The sequence below is a fragment of the Saimiri boliviensis genome, chromosome 2, assembly GCF_048565385.1.
Source record: "Saimiri boliviensis isolate mSaiBol1 chromosome 2, mSaiBol1.pri, whole genome shotgun sequence".
NCBI classification, from domain to species: domain Eukaryota; kingdom Metazoa; phylum Chordata; class Mammalia; order Primates; family Cebidae; genus Saimiri; species Saimiri boliviensis.
The window spans coordinates 185,725,238-185,740,721 of record NC_133450.1 but is presented as its reverse complement, the minus strand read 5'-3'; the positions used below and the strand labels follow the sequence as shown (position 1 = coordinate 185,740,721).

At 44.2% G+C, this 15,484-nt stretch overlaps 1 protein-coding gene across 3 annotated transcripts in view; it reads right to left on the bottom strand.

Annotated features, from left to right (window-relative positions):
* Positions 1–11,308, bottom strand: part of NFX1 (nuclear transcription factor, X-box binding 1) — an 86,660-nt gene extending 75,352 nt beyond the window's left edge. The window contains exons 1-2 of one of the 3 annotated variants that reach the window (XM_039474780.2): positions 11,173–11,308; positions 5,524–6,528 (exon numbers count right to left, since the gene is read on the bottom strand). In XM_039474780.2, coding sequence (XP_039330714.2) covers positions 5,524–6,528; positions 11,173–11,197 — 1,030 coding nt within the window. In that variant the 5' untranslated portion in view covers positions 11,198–11,308. The remainder of the gene's footprint in view (positions 1–5,523; positions 6,529–11,172) is intronic. The other 2 variants (XM_074394970.1, XM_074394971.1) reach the window with 2 other exon arrangements.
* Between the last annotated feature and the right edge of the window lie 4,176 nt (positions 11,309–15,484).

Below are 15,484 nucleotides of genomic sequence, written 5' to 3'. Positions count from 1 at the left end.
AGATGAAGAAATTGAGGCTTCATGTAGTTAGATCATTTATCCAAGGTCACAGAACAAAAAAGTTAAAAGTCAAAATTCAAACTTGTCAAACTATCTGACTCAAAAGCTCATATTTTAGTATTCCATAATATTGGCTCTCCTAAAATTTACTTTCTGACTGTTCAATTTAATGTCAAAAGAAACAGAGAACACCCTGAGACTGAAAGCTCTGTGGGCAGGGATAGAGTCTTGTCTACCTTGCTGAGTGTAGTATTTCCAGTATCTGGCATACTCTAAGTGCTCCATAAATATTTGTTAAATTCACGGATAAAGAAAAAAATGAGTGATATCTGGTCTGTTCTACATCCTCTTTCTGTGAAAGTTACAGGTGTCACCAAAGTTCAGGCTCAAGTGTAGTGGTGTGAACATGGTTTACTGCAGCTTCAAACTCCTGGACTCAAGTGATCTTCCCACCTCAGCCTCCTGAGTGACTGGGACCACAGGTGCGTGCCACTATACCTGGCTGATTTTTTTGTTAGTTTTTGTAGAGATGGGGTCTATCTCTGTTGCCCAGGATGGTCTTGAACTCCTGGGCTCAGGTGATCCTCTTGACTTGATTTCTCAAAATTTTGGGATTACAGAAATTTAACCAAATTAAAAAAAAAAAAAATCTTCCCTGAATAAGAAGTAAATAAAATACAAGCAAAAACATCTTTTCCGAAAAGGAAAGATGAAGAAACTGTCACAGATGGGAGGGGACTAAGAAGACATGACTAAATGCACCGTGATATCCTGGATTGGGTCCTCAAACAGAAAAAGGACATTAGCAGAAAAACTGGTGAAATCAGGATAATGTCTGTAGTTTAGTTAATACTACTGTACCAGTGCTAATTTCTTAGTTTTGACAAAGGTACATTGGTTATGTAAGATGTTAACATTAGAGGAAGTTGGGTGAAAGATATATGGGAATTTTTGGAACTATCTTTGCAACTTTTCTATAAATTTGAAATTATTCAAAACTGAAAAGTTTTACAACCAAATACCTTTTTCTCTCCCAGACTTTAACACTTCAGTAAATGCCAATTCCATTCTTCTAAGTTGCTCAGGCACAAAATTTCCTTCCAAATACATCCAAAGTCTATCCAATTCTTACCTTTTCCACCACTATTCCACCAGTCTGAGTCTCCATCATCTCCTACCTGAATGAATGCAATAGCCTCCTAACTTGTCCCAATGCCTTCTTTTTTTTTGAGACAGAGTCTCACTCTGCAGCCCAGGCTGGAGTGCAGTGGCACAATCTTGGCTCACTGCAACCTCCACCTCCTGGGTTCAAGTAATTCCCTGCCTCAGCCTCCTGAGTAGCTGGGATTAGCCTGCCACCATGCCCGGCTAATTTTTTGTACTTTTAGTAGAGACAGGGTTTCACCATGTTGGTCAGGCTCATCTCGAACTCCTGACCTCAGGTGACCCAACACCTCAGCCTCCCAAAAAGTGCTGGGATTACAGGCGTGGGCTACCACGCCCAGCCCCCATTGCCTTCTTAGAGCCTATTCTCCACACAGCAGCCTAAGTGACCCTTTTTTTTTTTTTTTTGAGACACGGTCTCATTCTGTCACCCAGGCTGGAGTGCAGCAGCATGATCACTACTTACTGCAGCCTTCACCCACTGGGCTCAAGTGATCCTACTTCAGCCTCCCAAGTAGCTGGGACTACAGGCACGTGCTACCATGTCCAGCTAATTTTTATTTTTTATTTTTGTAGAGATGGGGCTCATTAAGTTGCCTAGGCTGGTCTTAAACTCCTGGGCTTAAGCAATCCTTCTGCCTCGGCCTTCCAAAGCACTGGGATTATAGGTGTAAGCCACCATATCTGGCCCCTAAGTGATTGTTTTAGAATGTAAGACCATACCATCCCTCTTCCCAGGATCTTCCAGCAGCCTCTCATCTTACTGAGAACCAAATCTAAGGGCCTCACATGATCCAGCCCCTGCCATTTCTCTGACCACCTCTCCTGCTCCCATCTTTATCACCTGTATACCCATCCCCACATCTAAATTTGCTCCCCCCTCTGCCTAGAATGCTCTTCTCAAGCCAGCCACATGGTACATTTCTTTACTTCACCCTTGTCTCTTTTCAAATATCTCCTTATCAAAGAGGTCAGCCTATCTAAAATAGCACCCATGTCACTCTGTCCTCTTAACATTCTTAATATTTCTTTTTAGTCCTTACCACCACCTGACATATTAATTATCTAAGTGCTTTCTGCCTGTCTTCCCTACCAGAATGTAAATTCCGTCAATTATTCCTTATACCTAGAACAGTGCTTGGTACATAGTATTTAGACAACAAATATGAACGAAGTGTCCTCAAGAATGATACGCATAATGTGAAAATGTTAAGGCCTCAAAAGATTTGTTAAGCAGAATTCTAAGATGGTCTTCCAGATCCCCACCTCCCTGGTATGCATACCCTATATAATCTCCTCCCCTTGAGTATGGATGGGCCCGATTTAATCAGGTAAGCCCTTTTAAAAGAGTCTAAAAATCAGAAACAGAAGTCAGAGAGATCTGAAGCGGCAGCAGTTGCTTTCCTACAGCCCTCAAAGAAGCAAACTATCATGCTGTGTACAAGCCACGTGGCAGGGAAATGCGGGTGGCCTCTAGGAGCTGAGACACCCTTGGCCAACAGCCAGCAAGAAAACAGGAACCTCAGTCCTGCGCCTATAAGGAGCTGAATCCTACCAACAACCAGTGAATGAAAGAGAACTCTGAGCCTCAGATGAGACCACATCTCTAGTCAAATTTGAAGACACTGAGCAGAGAACCCAACTAACCTGGACCCATTATCTGACCCGCAGGGACAGTGACATAATAAATGTGTGCTATCATAAGCCACAACATTGTGATAATTCACTATAAAGCAAGAGGTAATTATTAACCAGCTTTAAGATTCAATAATAACTCTAGTATAACATTGCTTTGCTTCACATATAAGTTGAGGTTCCAAGAACAACCACCAGATGAAGCAAGCAACTACAACTATAGGCTGGTGTAAAAACAGGCCCTGGGTAGATGCTGGCTTCAAGGGTTGGGCTGTATCTCACATTAAATTGGAGAGAAATTAAGATAGTGAAGGTACATGAGGAGGAGCTAGCAGAATAAAACTATTTGGCTTGATGAAATACACACTTGGGGCAAAATGATAGATGTCTTTGAATATTGCCAAAAGCTGATTTGCAATAAGGAGGGGCGGAACTGTGAGAAAGAAGAGAGACTAGTTGCTGTGCTGAGACAGAGGATAAAACTTGAACCAAAGGATAAGAAGGAAAGGAAAGATGCTTTCAGTTCAATGTAAGGATGAACTTTCTAATGGTTAGAATTGAGAACCCACTATATTTCAAGAGCTGTGTGGGGCAGTAGGGTCACAAAAAAAGAAAAGAAATATATAGTGTCTGTTTTTGAGGAGCTTACAGACTAGTGGAGGACAATGAAGCATAAACAAATTATGGTTTCAAGGGGTAAGTTCTGTAACAGAAGCATGCAAATGTAAGAGAAAGACAGAAATGTAAGGGCTATAAGAGATTAATGCTATCTATAGAGGCAAGAAAAGGTTCCCCGGACATGTGACTAAAATAACTTTTTTTTCCCACCCAAGATAGGGTCTTGCTTTGTCATCCAGGCTGGAGTACAGTGGCTCACTGCATCCTGAACCTCCTGGGCTCCAGTGATCCTTCCACCTCAGCTTCCTGAGTGTCTGGGACTACAGGCATGTGCTAACACACCTGGCTAATTTTTTTATTTTAATTTTTTGGTAGCGACAGGGTCTCCCTACGTTGCCCAGGCTGGTCTTGAATGCCGGGGTTCAAGTGATCCTTCCACCTCAGCCTCCCCAAGTGCTGGAATTACAGCCATGAGCTACCACGCCTGGCCTAAAGTAGCTTTTGAAAAATGAGTACGAATTCATGGCCAGGCACAGCCTGTAATCCTAGCACTTTGGGAGGCCAGGAGGGCAGATCACGACGTCAGGAGTTTAAGACCAGCCTGGCCAGCACAGTGAAACCTCATTTCTACTTAAAAAAAAAAAAAAAAAAAAAAAAATTAGGCAGGCATGGTAGTGCATGCCTGTGATCCAAGCTACTCTGGAGGCTGAAGCAAGAGAATTGCTTAAACCCTGGAGGGGGAGGCTACAGTGAGCCAAGATCATGTCACTGCACTCTAGACTGAGCAACAGAGTGAAACTCTGTCTCAAAAAAAAAAAAAAAAAAAAAAAAAAAAAAAAATTCTCCAGCAAACTGAGTGACAGAAATTCTAGAGAGAGGGAGCAACAGCATGCAAACACAAAACAGTATAGAATCCAGGGAATAAAATGTGGTAGACACTGAGGCAGCAGAAGATGGGACTGCTGAGTAAGGCAGCAGAAGATGTGACATCATGTGTTTCAGGCAAGGCACAATGGCTCACACCTGTAATCCCAGCACTTTGGGAGGCTGAGGAAGGCGGATCACCTGGGGTCAGGAGTTCAATACGGTGAAACCCCATCTCTACTAAAAACACAAAAATTAGCCAGGCGTGGTGGCAGACACCTGTAATCCCAACTACTCGGGAGGCTAAGGCAGGAGAATCACCTGAACCCAGGAGGCAAAGGTTGCAGTGAGCTGGGATTGAGTCACTCACTGCATTATAGCCCGGGCAACAGAGTGAGACTCGTCTCAAAAAAATAAATAAAATATGCATGTTATAAAAATTGCTCTCCGGCCGGGCACAGTGGCTCAAGCCTGTAATCCCGGCACTTTGGGAGGCCAAGGTGGATGGATCACGAGGTCAAGAGATCAAGACCATTCTGGTCAACATGGTGAAACCCTGTCTCTACTAAAAATACAAAACATTAGCTGGGCATGGTGGCGCGTGCCTGTAATCCCAGCTACTCAGGAGGTTGAGGCAGGAGAATTGCCTGAACCCAGGAGTCGGAGGTTGCGGTGAGCTGAGATCACACCATTGCACTCCAGCCTGGGTAACAAGAGTGAAACTCTGTCTCAGAAAAAAAAAAAAAAAAATTGCTCTCCAATGCTGCTGTAAGAGGTGAACTGAATGAGAAAAATTCAGAGATGGATGATAAGACCAGTTAGGGACTGCTGCAACTAAGCAGACCAGATGAGGCAGATGAGATAGCACAAGATGAAACCTACAGAGGCAGCAGAGATGTTACCACCCACCACTTGTGCTTTCACGACTCAAAAAAATCTTGTAACCAGACATCTACACCACCCATATTTGCATTTCTGAAAACTCTTACAAAATTGCTTGTTTGGAAAAGAAAGAGAATTCTTACTTGTATTTGCTTGTGATATGCATAAAACTAAGTGATTATTGGGGAGAGGAGCAGTGAGTGGTGGTAGAACTTAGGCAGGCAGGGAATAAAGACAGAGACTTTTTCACCATGTAACTTTTCATACTTTCTGTTTTCTAAATTATGTGAATATACGACTTATTTAAAAATTAAAATTCAAAAAACAACAAAATATTTCCATCTATTTAGGTAGGTTTACCTGTGTGTGTTTCCACATTCTTTAGCACATGGTTCTGTTTGCCTCGGGGGAAAGGAGATACAACTTGAGGATCCTGCCTCCGTACAGTGCATTTCTCTTGGTCAACCCTCCTGGAAGACTTGTTGATGACTGCCAAGTTCTCACTGTCACAGGCAGATTTTGCTGGTCTTTCATTGAGGTTATCCTTTGGAATGGAGGCCATGTTGCTTCTGTGTCCTGCATTTGTTTGTCGTTGGCCCTCCTGTTTTGGTGGATTTCTGCCTGGTCGTGGCCTGGCCCCCTCCACTTCCCAGGGAGGCCTTTTCTGTGGGTATCTTCTCTGTTCATTTCGTCTGGCTCCATACCCATCCAATACTCCCTTTCTAGAGGATGCATCTGAAGAGTCAGGGTGGAAAACCCCCACAGGTTTGGTATTCTCGGGTCCAGCATCCTCAGGTTTTTGAGTTGTTCGGTTACTCCATTCACATTTGAGTTTCCCCTTGACTTTTGGTCCTCTACCATAGCTGTATACAAACTGTGTTGCTTTTTTGGGTTTTGCTCCCCTGGGATCTGCACCCACTTCCTTCTCATTCTCAGAAGGGCTATGTTCTCTGGGGTCTGTCCCACTCTCTGATCTGGTCACACTCTCTAATCCAGCTGCATCTGAGGTCTGCTCAGTAAGACTCTGTGCTTTCTTGACTCTGGCATGGTGCTTCTCATTCCTCAATTTCTGCCAAGGTTGACTCTGAAGACCATGGCTCTTGGGCGATTTATTACATGGAGAGGACTGGAAAGACGTCTGTTGACTCTTAGGTTTGCTTCCTGAAGGATGATAACTATGCTGATGAACAGTAGAGATTTCATCATAAGGGACTTGCCTGGAAAGGTGACAGGGAGGTGGAGAACTGTAATTTCTTCTACCAATCCTATTAGAATCTAGTCTCCTCTGAGTTCCACAATTTAGACCAGAATTTTTTTTCTCCTGAGGAATGAATTCAGCAGCATCCGTATTGAATTTAAAAGTACCTAGGACATAACAAATAGACATGCCAGTAAATAAATTAATCTTCACCCATGAAAGCCATAGACTCCAAGCCAAATCTAAAAATTATTTTCCTTAGGACTTCGTATAAAAACAGGCTGTTAAGTGAGACCTATGTTTCCAGTGAAAGTGATGGCTCCAAGGTGCTTGTGGAGGACTAATCAATCATCATTCCATGTCCAAAAACCAAACACCAAAAGCCAACGACAGCTAAGTGTTGTTGAGTAAAAATGCTCACCTGGGCCATAAAGTACTATGTATACATGTATTTATTTATTTATTTATTTTTGAGACAGAGTCTCGCTCTGTTGCCCAGGCTAGAGGGCAGTGGTGCGATCTCTGCTCACTGCAGCCTCAAGCAATTCTGCCGTCTCAGCCTCCCAAGTAGCTGGGACTACAGGCATGCACCCCCATGCATTTGTATTTTTAGTAGAGATGGGGTTTCACCATGTTAGCCAAGTTGGTCTCGAACTCCTGACCTCATGATCCACCCGCCTCAACCTCCCAAAGCGCTGGAATTACAAGCATGAGCCATCACACCCGGCCTACATGTATTTATTTTATTATAAAAATTTAAGGCCAGCTAACAGTTCAGGGATATCAATCATCAGGTTCCACGTGGTCTTCTTTCAAAAAACGAAAGTAACATTGTGTAATATCAAGTAAACAGGCTTTGGACTAAGCCAAATGGGTTAAAGTCTAGTTGTTCAACTTAATGAACGTAGGGATACCACATGCCTGCTTTCAGCCTTAGTTTCCTTGTCTAGTAAAGGGTGATAATACTTATTTTAATGGTTACTGAGAAATTTAATTATGATTTCATAGATAGTACTTAATAATAGTTTTCATCCCTTTCCCCTAGGAATATATGTTGGGTTTTCCATACATAACCTCTATAATATGGTTTACAGTCCCAAAGTGGAAAAAATTAAGCATACTCCCCTTCAACCCATTCATGTTCCCCCAGAAGATGCTTCTTGGTACAGTCGATTCAGTCCCTGAAGCGCAAAGACAAAATGGTTTGCCTAAGGACATTACTTAGTAGCAAAGTCAGAACTATGTGTAGCATACAGAATATACTATAAATCAGGCGTCCCCAAACTACGGCCCTCAGGCTACATGCGGCTCCCTGAGGCTATTTATCTGGCCCCCTCGCCGCACTTCAGGAAAGGGCACCTCTTTCATTGGTGGTCAGTGAGAGGAGCACAGTATGTGGCGGCCCTCCAACGGTCTGAGGGACAGTGAACTGGCCCCCTGTGTAAAAAGTTTGGGGACGCCTGCTATAAATTGATAGGGCCTGGGAGACATGAGTTTAAGTTACTCATCACTTACTGTGACTTTATGAAAGTTACTTAGGCTGTTTCCTTACATGTAATCAAGTTAGTAATGATCTCTATATCAAAGAGTTGCAAGAATTGCAATGAAGAGTAAAGTAAGTTAATAACATACATAAAATGGTTAAAATGATACTTTACAATTGCTGTTAGGACTACAGAGTATCTGAAACACACAGGCTTGAGCATAGATGGATGCAGTACAGAGCCTGAAAGTTTCAGGTTTAATAATAAGGCCTAACATTTATTAGGTATTATGTGCCAGGCACTATCCTAAGCACTTTACATGTGTTAACTCATTTAATCCTTACATTCCTGATGAGAAAACTGAGGCACAGAGAGTAAGTAACTTGCCCAAGGGCACAGAGATATTTCAAGGAAGTCTTCGGGATTCCAACTCAGGATGTGTATGTAGTATTAGAAACCATGCTCTCACACTAACACAGCTTGGGTAGTGGGTACCATAGAAACATATAATGAAGAACGGAATGAGATCATAAAGGTCATAGGGTACCTCCCACCCAATTCAGGATTTGTCCTGAAAGCTTTCACATAGGCAGAATTCTAGGGGTGGGATGGAGGGCCTCAAAAAATGACAAGATTAGATAAATACAGAAGGTAGCAGAGGAATTCTGGAAACATAAGATAATTTAAAGGCTGGAAAGGTTAAATTGGACCAATTGGTATTGTGTAGTTCTCTCTTGCTTGAAAAAGCAAGGCTGGAAAGAGGGACAGAAATAAGATTAAAGATGTCCAGAGAAGCCTAGTAAAGGATGGGAAGAGTGTTTCCTGTTAAACAGTAATGAGCTGATGCAATTAGAGAGTCCAGAGAAGGCTGCATATATTCATATACAATATATGTTCAACTAGACAAGAGGCAGTAGGCAAAGCCCTCAGGAAATAAACCCATAAGAGACATGAAGAAGGGAAACAGGATAAATTTGATCAGGTAACTGGCCATGGCAGAGATCAGAGACACCATTTTTTTTTTTTTTTTTTTTTTTTTTTACTATTTTGAATAGCTGCAAGTTAGTAAATAGGATGTCTAGTCATCATGGCTAGAATACAAGTAAGTGGTACCCTAAATTCAATATAGCACAGTAGGTGTCCAATAGGTAGGCGGGGCAGAATAAAGAGAAATCCAACTGGCAGATTAGAAAGTCCAGAGACAAGGCTGGCATTGCAGAGTCTGCTCATTGGCAGAAAGGTATCCTCTGTACTGGGCTTCTGTTTAAGGACCTTGATGATGAGGGTGTGGGCTAAAGATGATGCTAAAATAAGAATATGGAACGGGAACTAAAGCAAAATCAAATGAAAGCACATGAAAACCAGTAAAGAGGTCTTTGGACTAGAAGATTTTGCCTCATTGGATACTTTCTGGGTTGGAGAGAGTAATTTGGGCACAACACCAACCATAGTGTTGAACTTTGGTTGACTCACAATTAGGCCCCACCCAATTCTTCTTCAAACACTGAAGGGTACAGAAATGAGTCAGAAATGAGCCTGTGGATGAGATAATTAACGGATCCAGTTTAGAGAATCTGGTGAAAGACTAAGGAAGAATAACAAAACACCAGCCAAAAAAGTTTTCCAACCCCAACTAAGAGATTTTTAATTTTATTTTGAGATGGGGTCTTGCAATGTTGCCCAGGCTGGAGTGCAATGGTACGATTTTGGCTCACTGCAAACTCTGCCTCCCGGGTTCAAGTGATTCTCCTGCCTCAGCCACCTGAGTAGCTGGGATTACAGGCACCCGCCACTACACCAGGATAATTTTTTATTTTTAGTAGAGACAGGGTTTCACCATGTTAAGTAAGGCTGGTGTCGAACTCCTAACCTCAGGTGATCTAATGGCCTCGGCCTCCCAAAGTGCTGGGATTACAGGCATGAGCCACCAGGCCCGGCCCCCAACGAAGACTTAATATTCACATCAAGACTACGGTACATCAATGCAATGTGTTTTCCAACTTTCTTTTTTTTTTTTTTTTGAGACGGAGTTTTCGCTCTTGTTACCCAGGCTGGAGTGCAATGGCGCGATCGGCTCACCGCAACCTCCGCCTCCTGGGCTCGGGCAATTCTCCTGCCTCAGCCTCCTGAGTAGCTGGGATTACAGGCACGCACCACCACGCCCAGCTAGTTTTTTGTATTTTTTTTAGTAGAGACGGGTTTCACCATGTTGACCAGGATGGTCTCGATCTCTCGACCTCGTGATCCACCCGCCTCGGCCTCCCAAAGTGCTGGGATTACAGGTTTGAGCCACCGCGCCCGGCTTTCCAACTTTTTATACTAAGAATCACAGTAATAAATACATTTTACCTGCCACCCAGTACGCAAATGTGTACTGGGTCCAACAGCTGGTCGGAGACAGAGCTAAGACTCAATGATTTCCAAATCCCATTCTACACACTGCTGGCCTGTTTTCCAGAGTGGGCCATAAAATCAAGGGAATGCAGTAGGTTACGATTTTTTTGAAAACAGAATATATTACTGATTGTAAAACTGACCAACCAACCAACCCCACTGCTTACAGAAACTTCTGGTTCGCTTTTATATTTGCTTTTATATTTATTTAAGTGTGCACTAAGGTCGTGATGCAAAATGGTTTTTTTTTTTTTCCTTTGGTCGCTGTCCAACAAATTTGGAAAACACTCATCTATAGAACACCCTAAAGAAATGGAAATGGATGTTATATTAACAAACAAATGAGGCTGTCTCTACACACTGAGGCAATTCAAGGAGGGAAGTGAGTGAACAATTATGGAACAGGTACAGTACGGGGCAAGAGCGATCACAGGAATTAACTTATTTACTCCCAACTGACAGATGAGGAGACTAAGACAGTCACACCGGGTTCGTGGCAGGCTAAGACTCTAAACTACTGGAGTTCGGCTCGCGCCCACGCCAGCTGCCCCGGAGGTACGAGCAGACCACACCCTATACGTCAAGAGCCCGCGACGGTCAAGGGCTATGACCTGGCCGACGCCCGCCCTGTCGAAGGTCAGTGCGCCGCTGGCCCAGGAAGAGCCTGTTGAGAGGGCGGGCCACCCACACCGACTCGCGGCGCCAGGACAAGTCCTCTCTCCTCCGAAACCCAGCTATCGGGCTTCACCACCCAGAAAAGGAGGATAGAGATCTCCGTACGGACGACGCGCGGAGCTTGGCCCTTCCGGGCCACTATCCCCAGCCCTAACACGCGCTACTCTCGCGATGAGTGGCTGGAGCCCTAGAACTTCGTCACTGACCCAATTTCCGTTCCCTGAAAGGGGCCCAGTCCCGCTCGGGCCGGTACAATACCTGAGACAGGAGGCGCCTCCGCCATCCCGTGCCGCAGCTCCAAGACCGAGCCGGACTGGCGGCGAGCACTGTCACCAGATCACGTGCTCCGGACTTCCGGCGCCGCGGGAATATTCGCATCTGCGCGCCGTGTAGATGGCCACAGAGGTTGCGCAGCTCGAAGCTGTGTGGCGCGTTGGTGACGTCAGATAAACGCGCCAGGTGTCGGAGAGGTGGAGGAGACCAGTCGCTGAATAGAAACAGCAAGAATCGTGGGAGGGAGGGGTCAGCGACTTGCGTAATCATCGTGGTTTTCTTTTTCTTATTTGAGCTAGGGTCTTGCTGCGTTACCCAGGTTGGAGTGCAGTGGCCCGATCACAGCTCACTATAGCTTCAGTCTCTAAGCCTCTCGCCTCAGTCTCCGGGGTAGCTAGAACTACAGGCGGAGACACCATGCGCAGCTATTTTTAGTAGAGACGGGTTTCGCCATGTTGCCCAGGCTTAAGCGATCTTCCCGCTTTGGCCTTCCGAAGTGCTGGCCTTACAGGAGTTAGCCAGCACGCCTGGCTCCGAACTTTTTGTTTGAGACCGAGTCTCGCTCTGTGGTCCAGGCTGGAGTGAAGTGGCGCGATCTCGGCTCACTGCAACCTCCTTCTCCTGGGTTCAAGCAATTCTTGTGCTCAGCCTCCCGAGTAGCTGGGATCGTAGGTACCTGCCACCATGCCTGGCTAATTTTTGTATTTTTAGTAGAGACGGGGTTTCATCATGTTGGCTGGTCTCGAACTCCTGACCGGCCGCCTAGGCCTCTGAAAGTGCTGGGGTTACAGGCGTGAGCCACCATGTCGGCCCGAACATTTTTTGATGGCCTTCTGAGTTTCCTCTTTATAAAATTGCTTATCGAATTCCACTGCCCATTTTTCTTCCTGATGGTCTCTTGTATATTACAGGTATCAATCGTTAGTTTTAGACATTTAAATTGTCGTTTATTCCATTAAATCTGCTAATTTTGTCCTTTGTTGAACATAAATCCTTAATTTTGATAGGTTAGCTCATCAAATCTTATAGCCACCTTTAGAAATTACCAGGTGTGTCACTCTGTCCAGTCAGGAAAGAACACCACTTTTTATTTATTTTTATTTTTTTTAATAGGTAAAGTTTTATTTAAAGATTAACCATAATAGAGGGTTGGAATAATAATGGATTGGCTAGTAAAGAAACAAGATATTTCCAAAACAGGATTAGCATATATAAGGAGCAGCTAGGGCTGAGATAGTGGCAAAGGAAGAGCTGAGACCAAAGCTGGCATGCAGACCTTGTTAGAGAAGAGGCCTGTGGCTCACTGGATGGCATGGAAGTTGCCAGACATTTTTCTCCTGGAGTGCCGGTGAAAGCCATTCTTGGGAAGGTGTCTCACCAGAGAGTATTCTACTACAAACCGTCTTCGGGGAGTGCTAGGAGAAGTTTGTGACAACTGGTCACTGTATAGTGTGATAGCCAGGCACTGAAGAAGCCAGTACAGTGCAGAAGCCACTGAAAAAGTTGCCCAGACCACAGAAGCCTGCCCAACTGAAATCGGAAACAGGAGCCAAAACCCTTTCCTCCTGCAGTATCTCTCCAGTGCCCTCTATTGACAAGGTTTACTATCTGCCAGCTGGCAAAGAATAAATTAAAAGGCCCAAATCCATTTCACAGAGCAAGCACAAATGATAAATGTAGAAATGAAAGCAAATTCCTAATTGGCACACTACAGAACCTACTTTTTATTTTCAAAACTTGTGGATAAATGAAAGTAAGCAAGCATTTATCTTGCCTTTCCTACACAAACTACTTCACACTACATACTAAAGTTTATGGCAGGTGGTGAAAGCTGTGCTCAGATGGAAATACATAGCTGTAAACACTTATATTTGAAAAAGAAGTACGGATAATAGAATATTAATCATTATCAAAAACATGAAGCCAGCATCGTGGTGTTTACCTATAGTCTCAGATACTCAGGAGGCTGAGGCAGAAGGAGTGTCTGAGTCCAGGCGAGTTCAAGCCCAACCTGGGCAACATAGCAAGATACTGTCTCTTTAAAACAAAAACAAAACCAAAAAAAACCCAAAGACCAGGTGTGGTTGCTCATGCCTGTAGTCTCAGCACTTTGGGAGGCCAAAGCAGGTGGGTGGCTGGAGGCCAAAGCAGGTGGGTGGCTGGAGGCCAAAGCAGGTGGGTGGCTTGAGTCCAGGAGTTCGATACCAGCCTGGGCAACATAGCAAAACCCAGTCTCTACCAAAAACACGAAAATTAGTCAAGCTTGGTGGTGTGTGCTTCTAGTCCCAGTTACATGAGAGGCTGAAGTGGGAGGATCACTTGAGCCCAGGAGATGTTGGTTGCAGTGAGTCAAGATTGCACCACTGCACTCTAGCCTAGGTGACAGAGTGAGACTCTGTCTCAAAAACAAGACAAGAGAAGAAAAACCCCAAATCCATATAAGCTATCAAGCCATGAAAAGACATAGGAGGCTAGGCACAGTGACTCAAGCCTGTAATCCCAGCACTTTGGGAGGCCGAGGCGGCTGGATCATGAGGTCAAGAGATCGAGACCATCCTGGTCAATATGGTGAAACCCCGTCTCTACTAAAAATACAAAAAAAAAAAAAAAAAATTAGCTGGGCATGGTGGTGCATGCCTGTAATCCCAGCTACTCAGGAGGCTGAGGCAGGAGAATTGCCTGAACCCAGGAGGCGGAGGTTGCGGTGAGCCGAGACTGCGCCATTGCACTCCAGCCTGGGTAGCGAGCAAAACTCCATCTCAAAAAAAAAAAAAAAAAAAAAAAGACAAGACATAGGAAAAACTTAAATGCATATTGCTAACTGAAAGAAGACAATCTGAAAAGGATATTTACAGAATATTTACTGTTTTATTCCAACTATATAATGGTCTGGAAAAGGCAAAATTATAGAGACAGTAAAAAGATCAGTGGTTGACAGGAGTTAAAGGGGAGAAAGGGATGAACAGGCAGAGCACAGAGGACTTTTAGTACAGTGAACTATTCTGCGTGATACTACAATGGAAGATACATGTCATTATATTTGTTAAAACCCATAGAATCATCAGCATGGTGGCTCACACCTGTAATCCCAGCATTTTGGGAGGCCATGGCAGGTGGATCTCTTGAGCCAAGGAGTTGGAGATCAGCCTTGGTAACGTGGTGAAACCCCATCTCTGCTAAAAATGCAAAAATTAGCTGGGCATGGTAGCATGCAGCTGAGGTCCCAGCTACTCAGGAAGCTGAGGTGGGATCACTTGAACCCAGGAGGTGGAGGTTGTGGTGAGCTGAGATCATGCCACTGCACTCCAGCCTGGGTAACACACTGAGACCCCATCTCAAGCAAAAAAAAACAACAAAAAATCCCATAGAATGTACATCAAAAGTAAACCCTAATGTAAACTGTAGACTTTGTATGATAATAATGTGTCAATGTAGATTCACTGATTGCAACATACCACTGTGGTGAGGGAAGCTGAGAGTGGGAAGGCTGTGTGTTATATGGGAACTCTCTGTGTTTTGCACTCAATTTGCAGTGAACCGAAAACTCTAAAAAATAAAAAAGAAAAGTTTCAAATAAATAGCCCAAGCTTCCACCTTAAAAAATTGGAAAAAGAATAGCAGGGCTGGGGTGGGAGTGGTTGACATCTGTAATCCCAGCACTTTGGGAGGCCAAGGTGAGAAGACCGCTTGAGGCCAGGAGTTTGAGACTAGCCTGGGCAACATAGGGATACCCCATGTCTACTAAAAATTTTTTAAAAAAATTAGCTGGGTGGAGCCGGGTGCGGTGGCTCAAGCCTGTAATCCCAGCACTTTGGGAGGCCGAGGCAGGTGGATCACGAGGTCAGGAGATCGAGACCATCCTGGTCAACAAGGTGAAACCCCGTCTCTACTAAAAATACAAAAAAAAAGTTAGCTGGGCATGGTGGCGCGTGCCTGTAATCCCAGCTACTCAGGAGGCTGAGGCAGGAGAATTGCCTGAACCCAGGAGGCGGAGGTTGCGGTGAGCTGAGATTGCGCCACTGCACTCCAGCCTCCAGCCTGGGTAACAAGAGCGAAACTCCGTCTCAAAAAAAAAAAAAAAAAAATTAGCTGGGTATGAGGGGGGAAGACTGCTTGAATCTGGGAGGTGAGACTGCAGTGAGCCATAATTGCACCACTGTACTTCAGCCTGTGCCGTAGAGTGAGCTACTGTCTCAAAAAAAAAAAAAAAAAAAAAAAAAAAAAAAGAGCAAACTAAACCAAAGCATGTAGAAGAAATGATAAAAGACCAGAAATTATTGAAATAGAAAAAGAACAA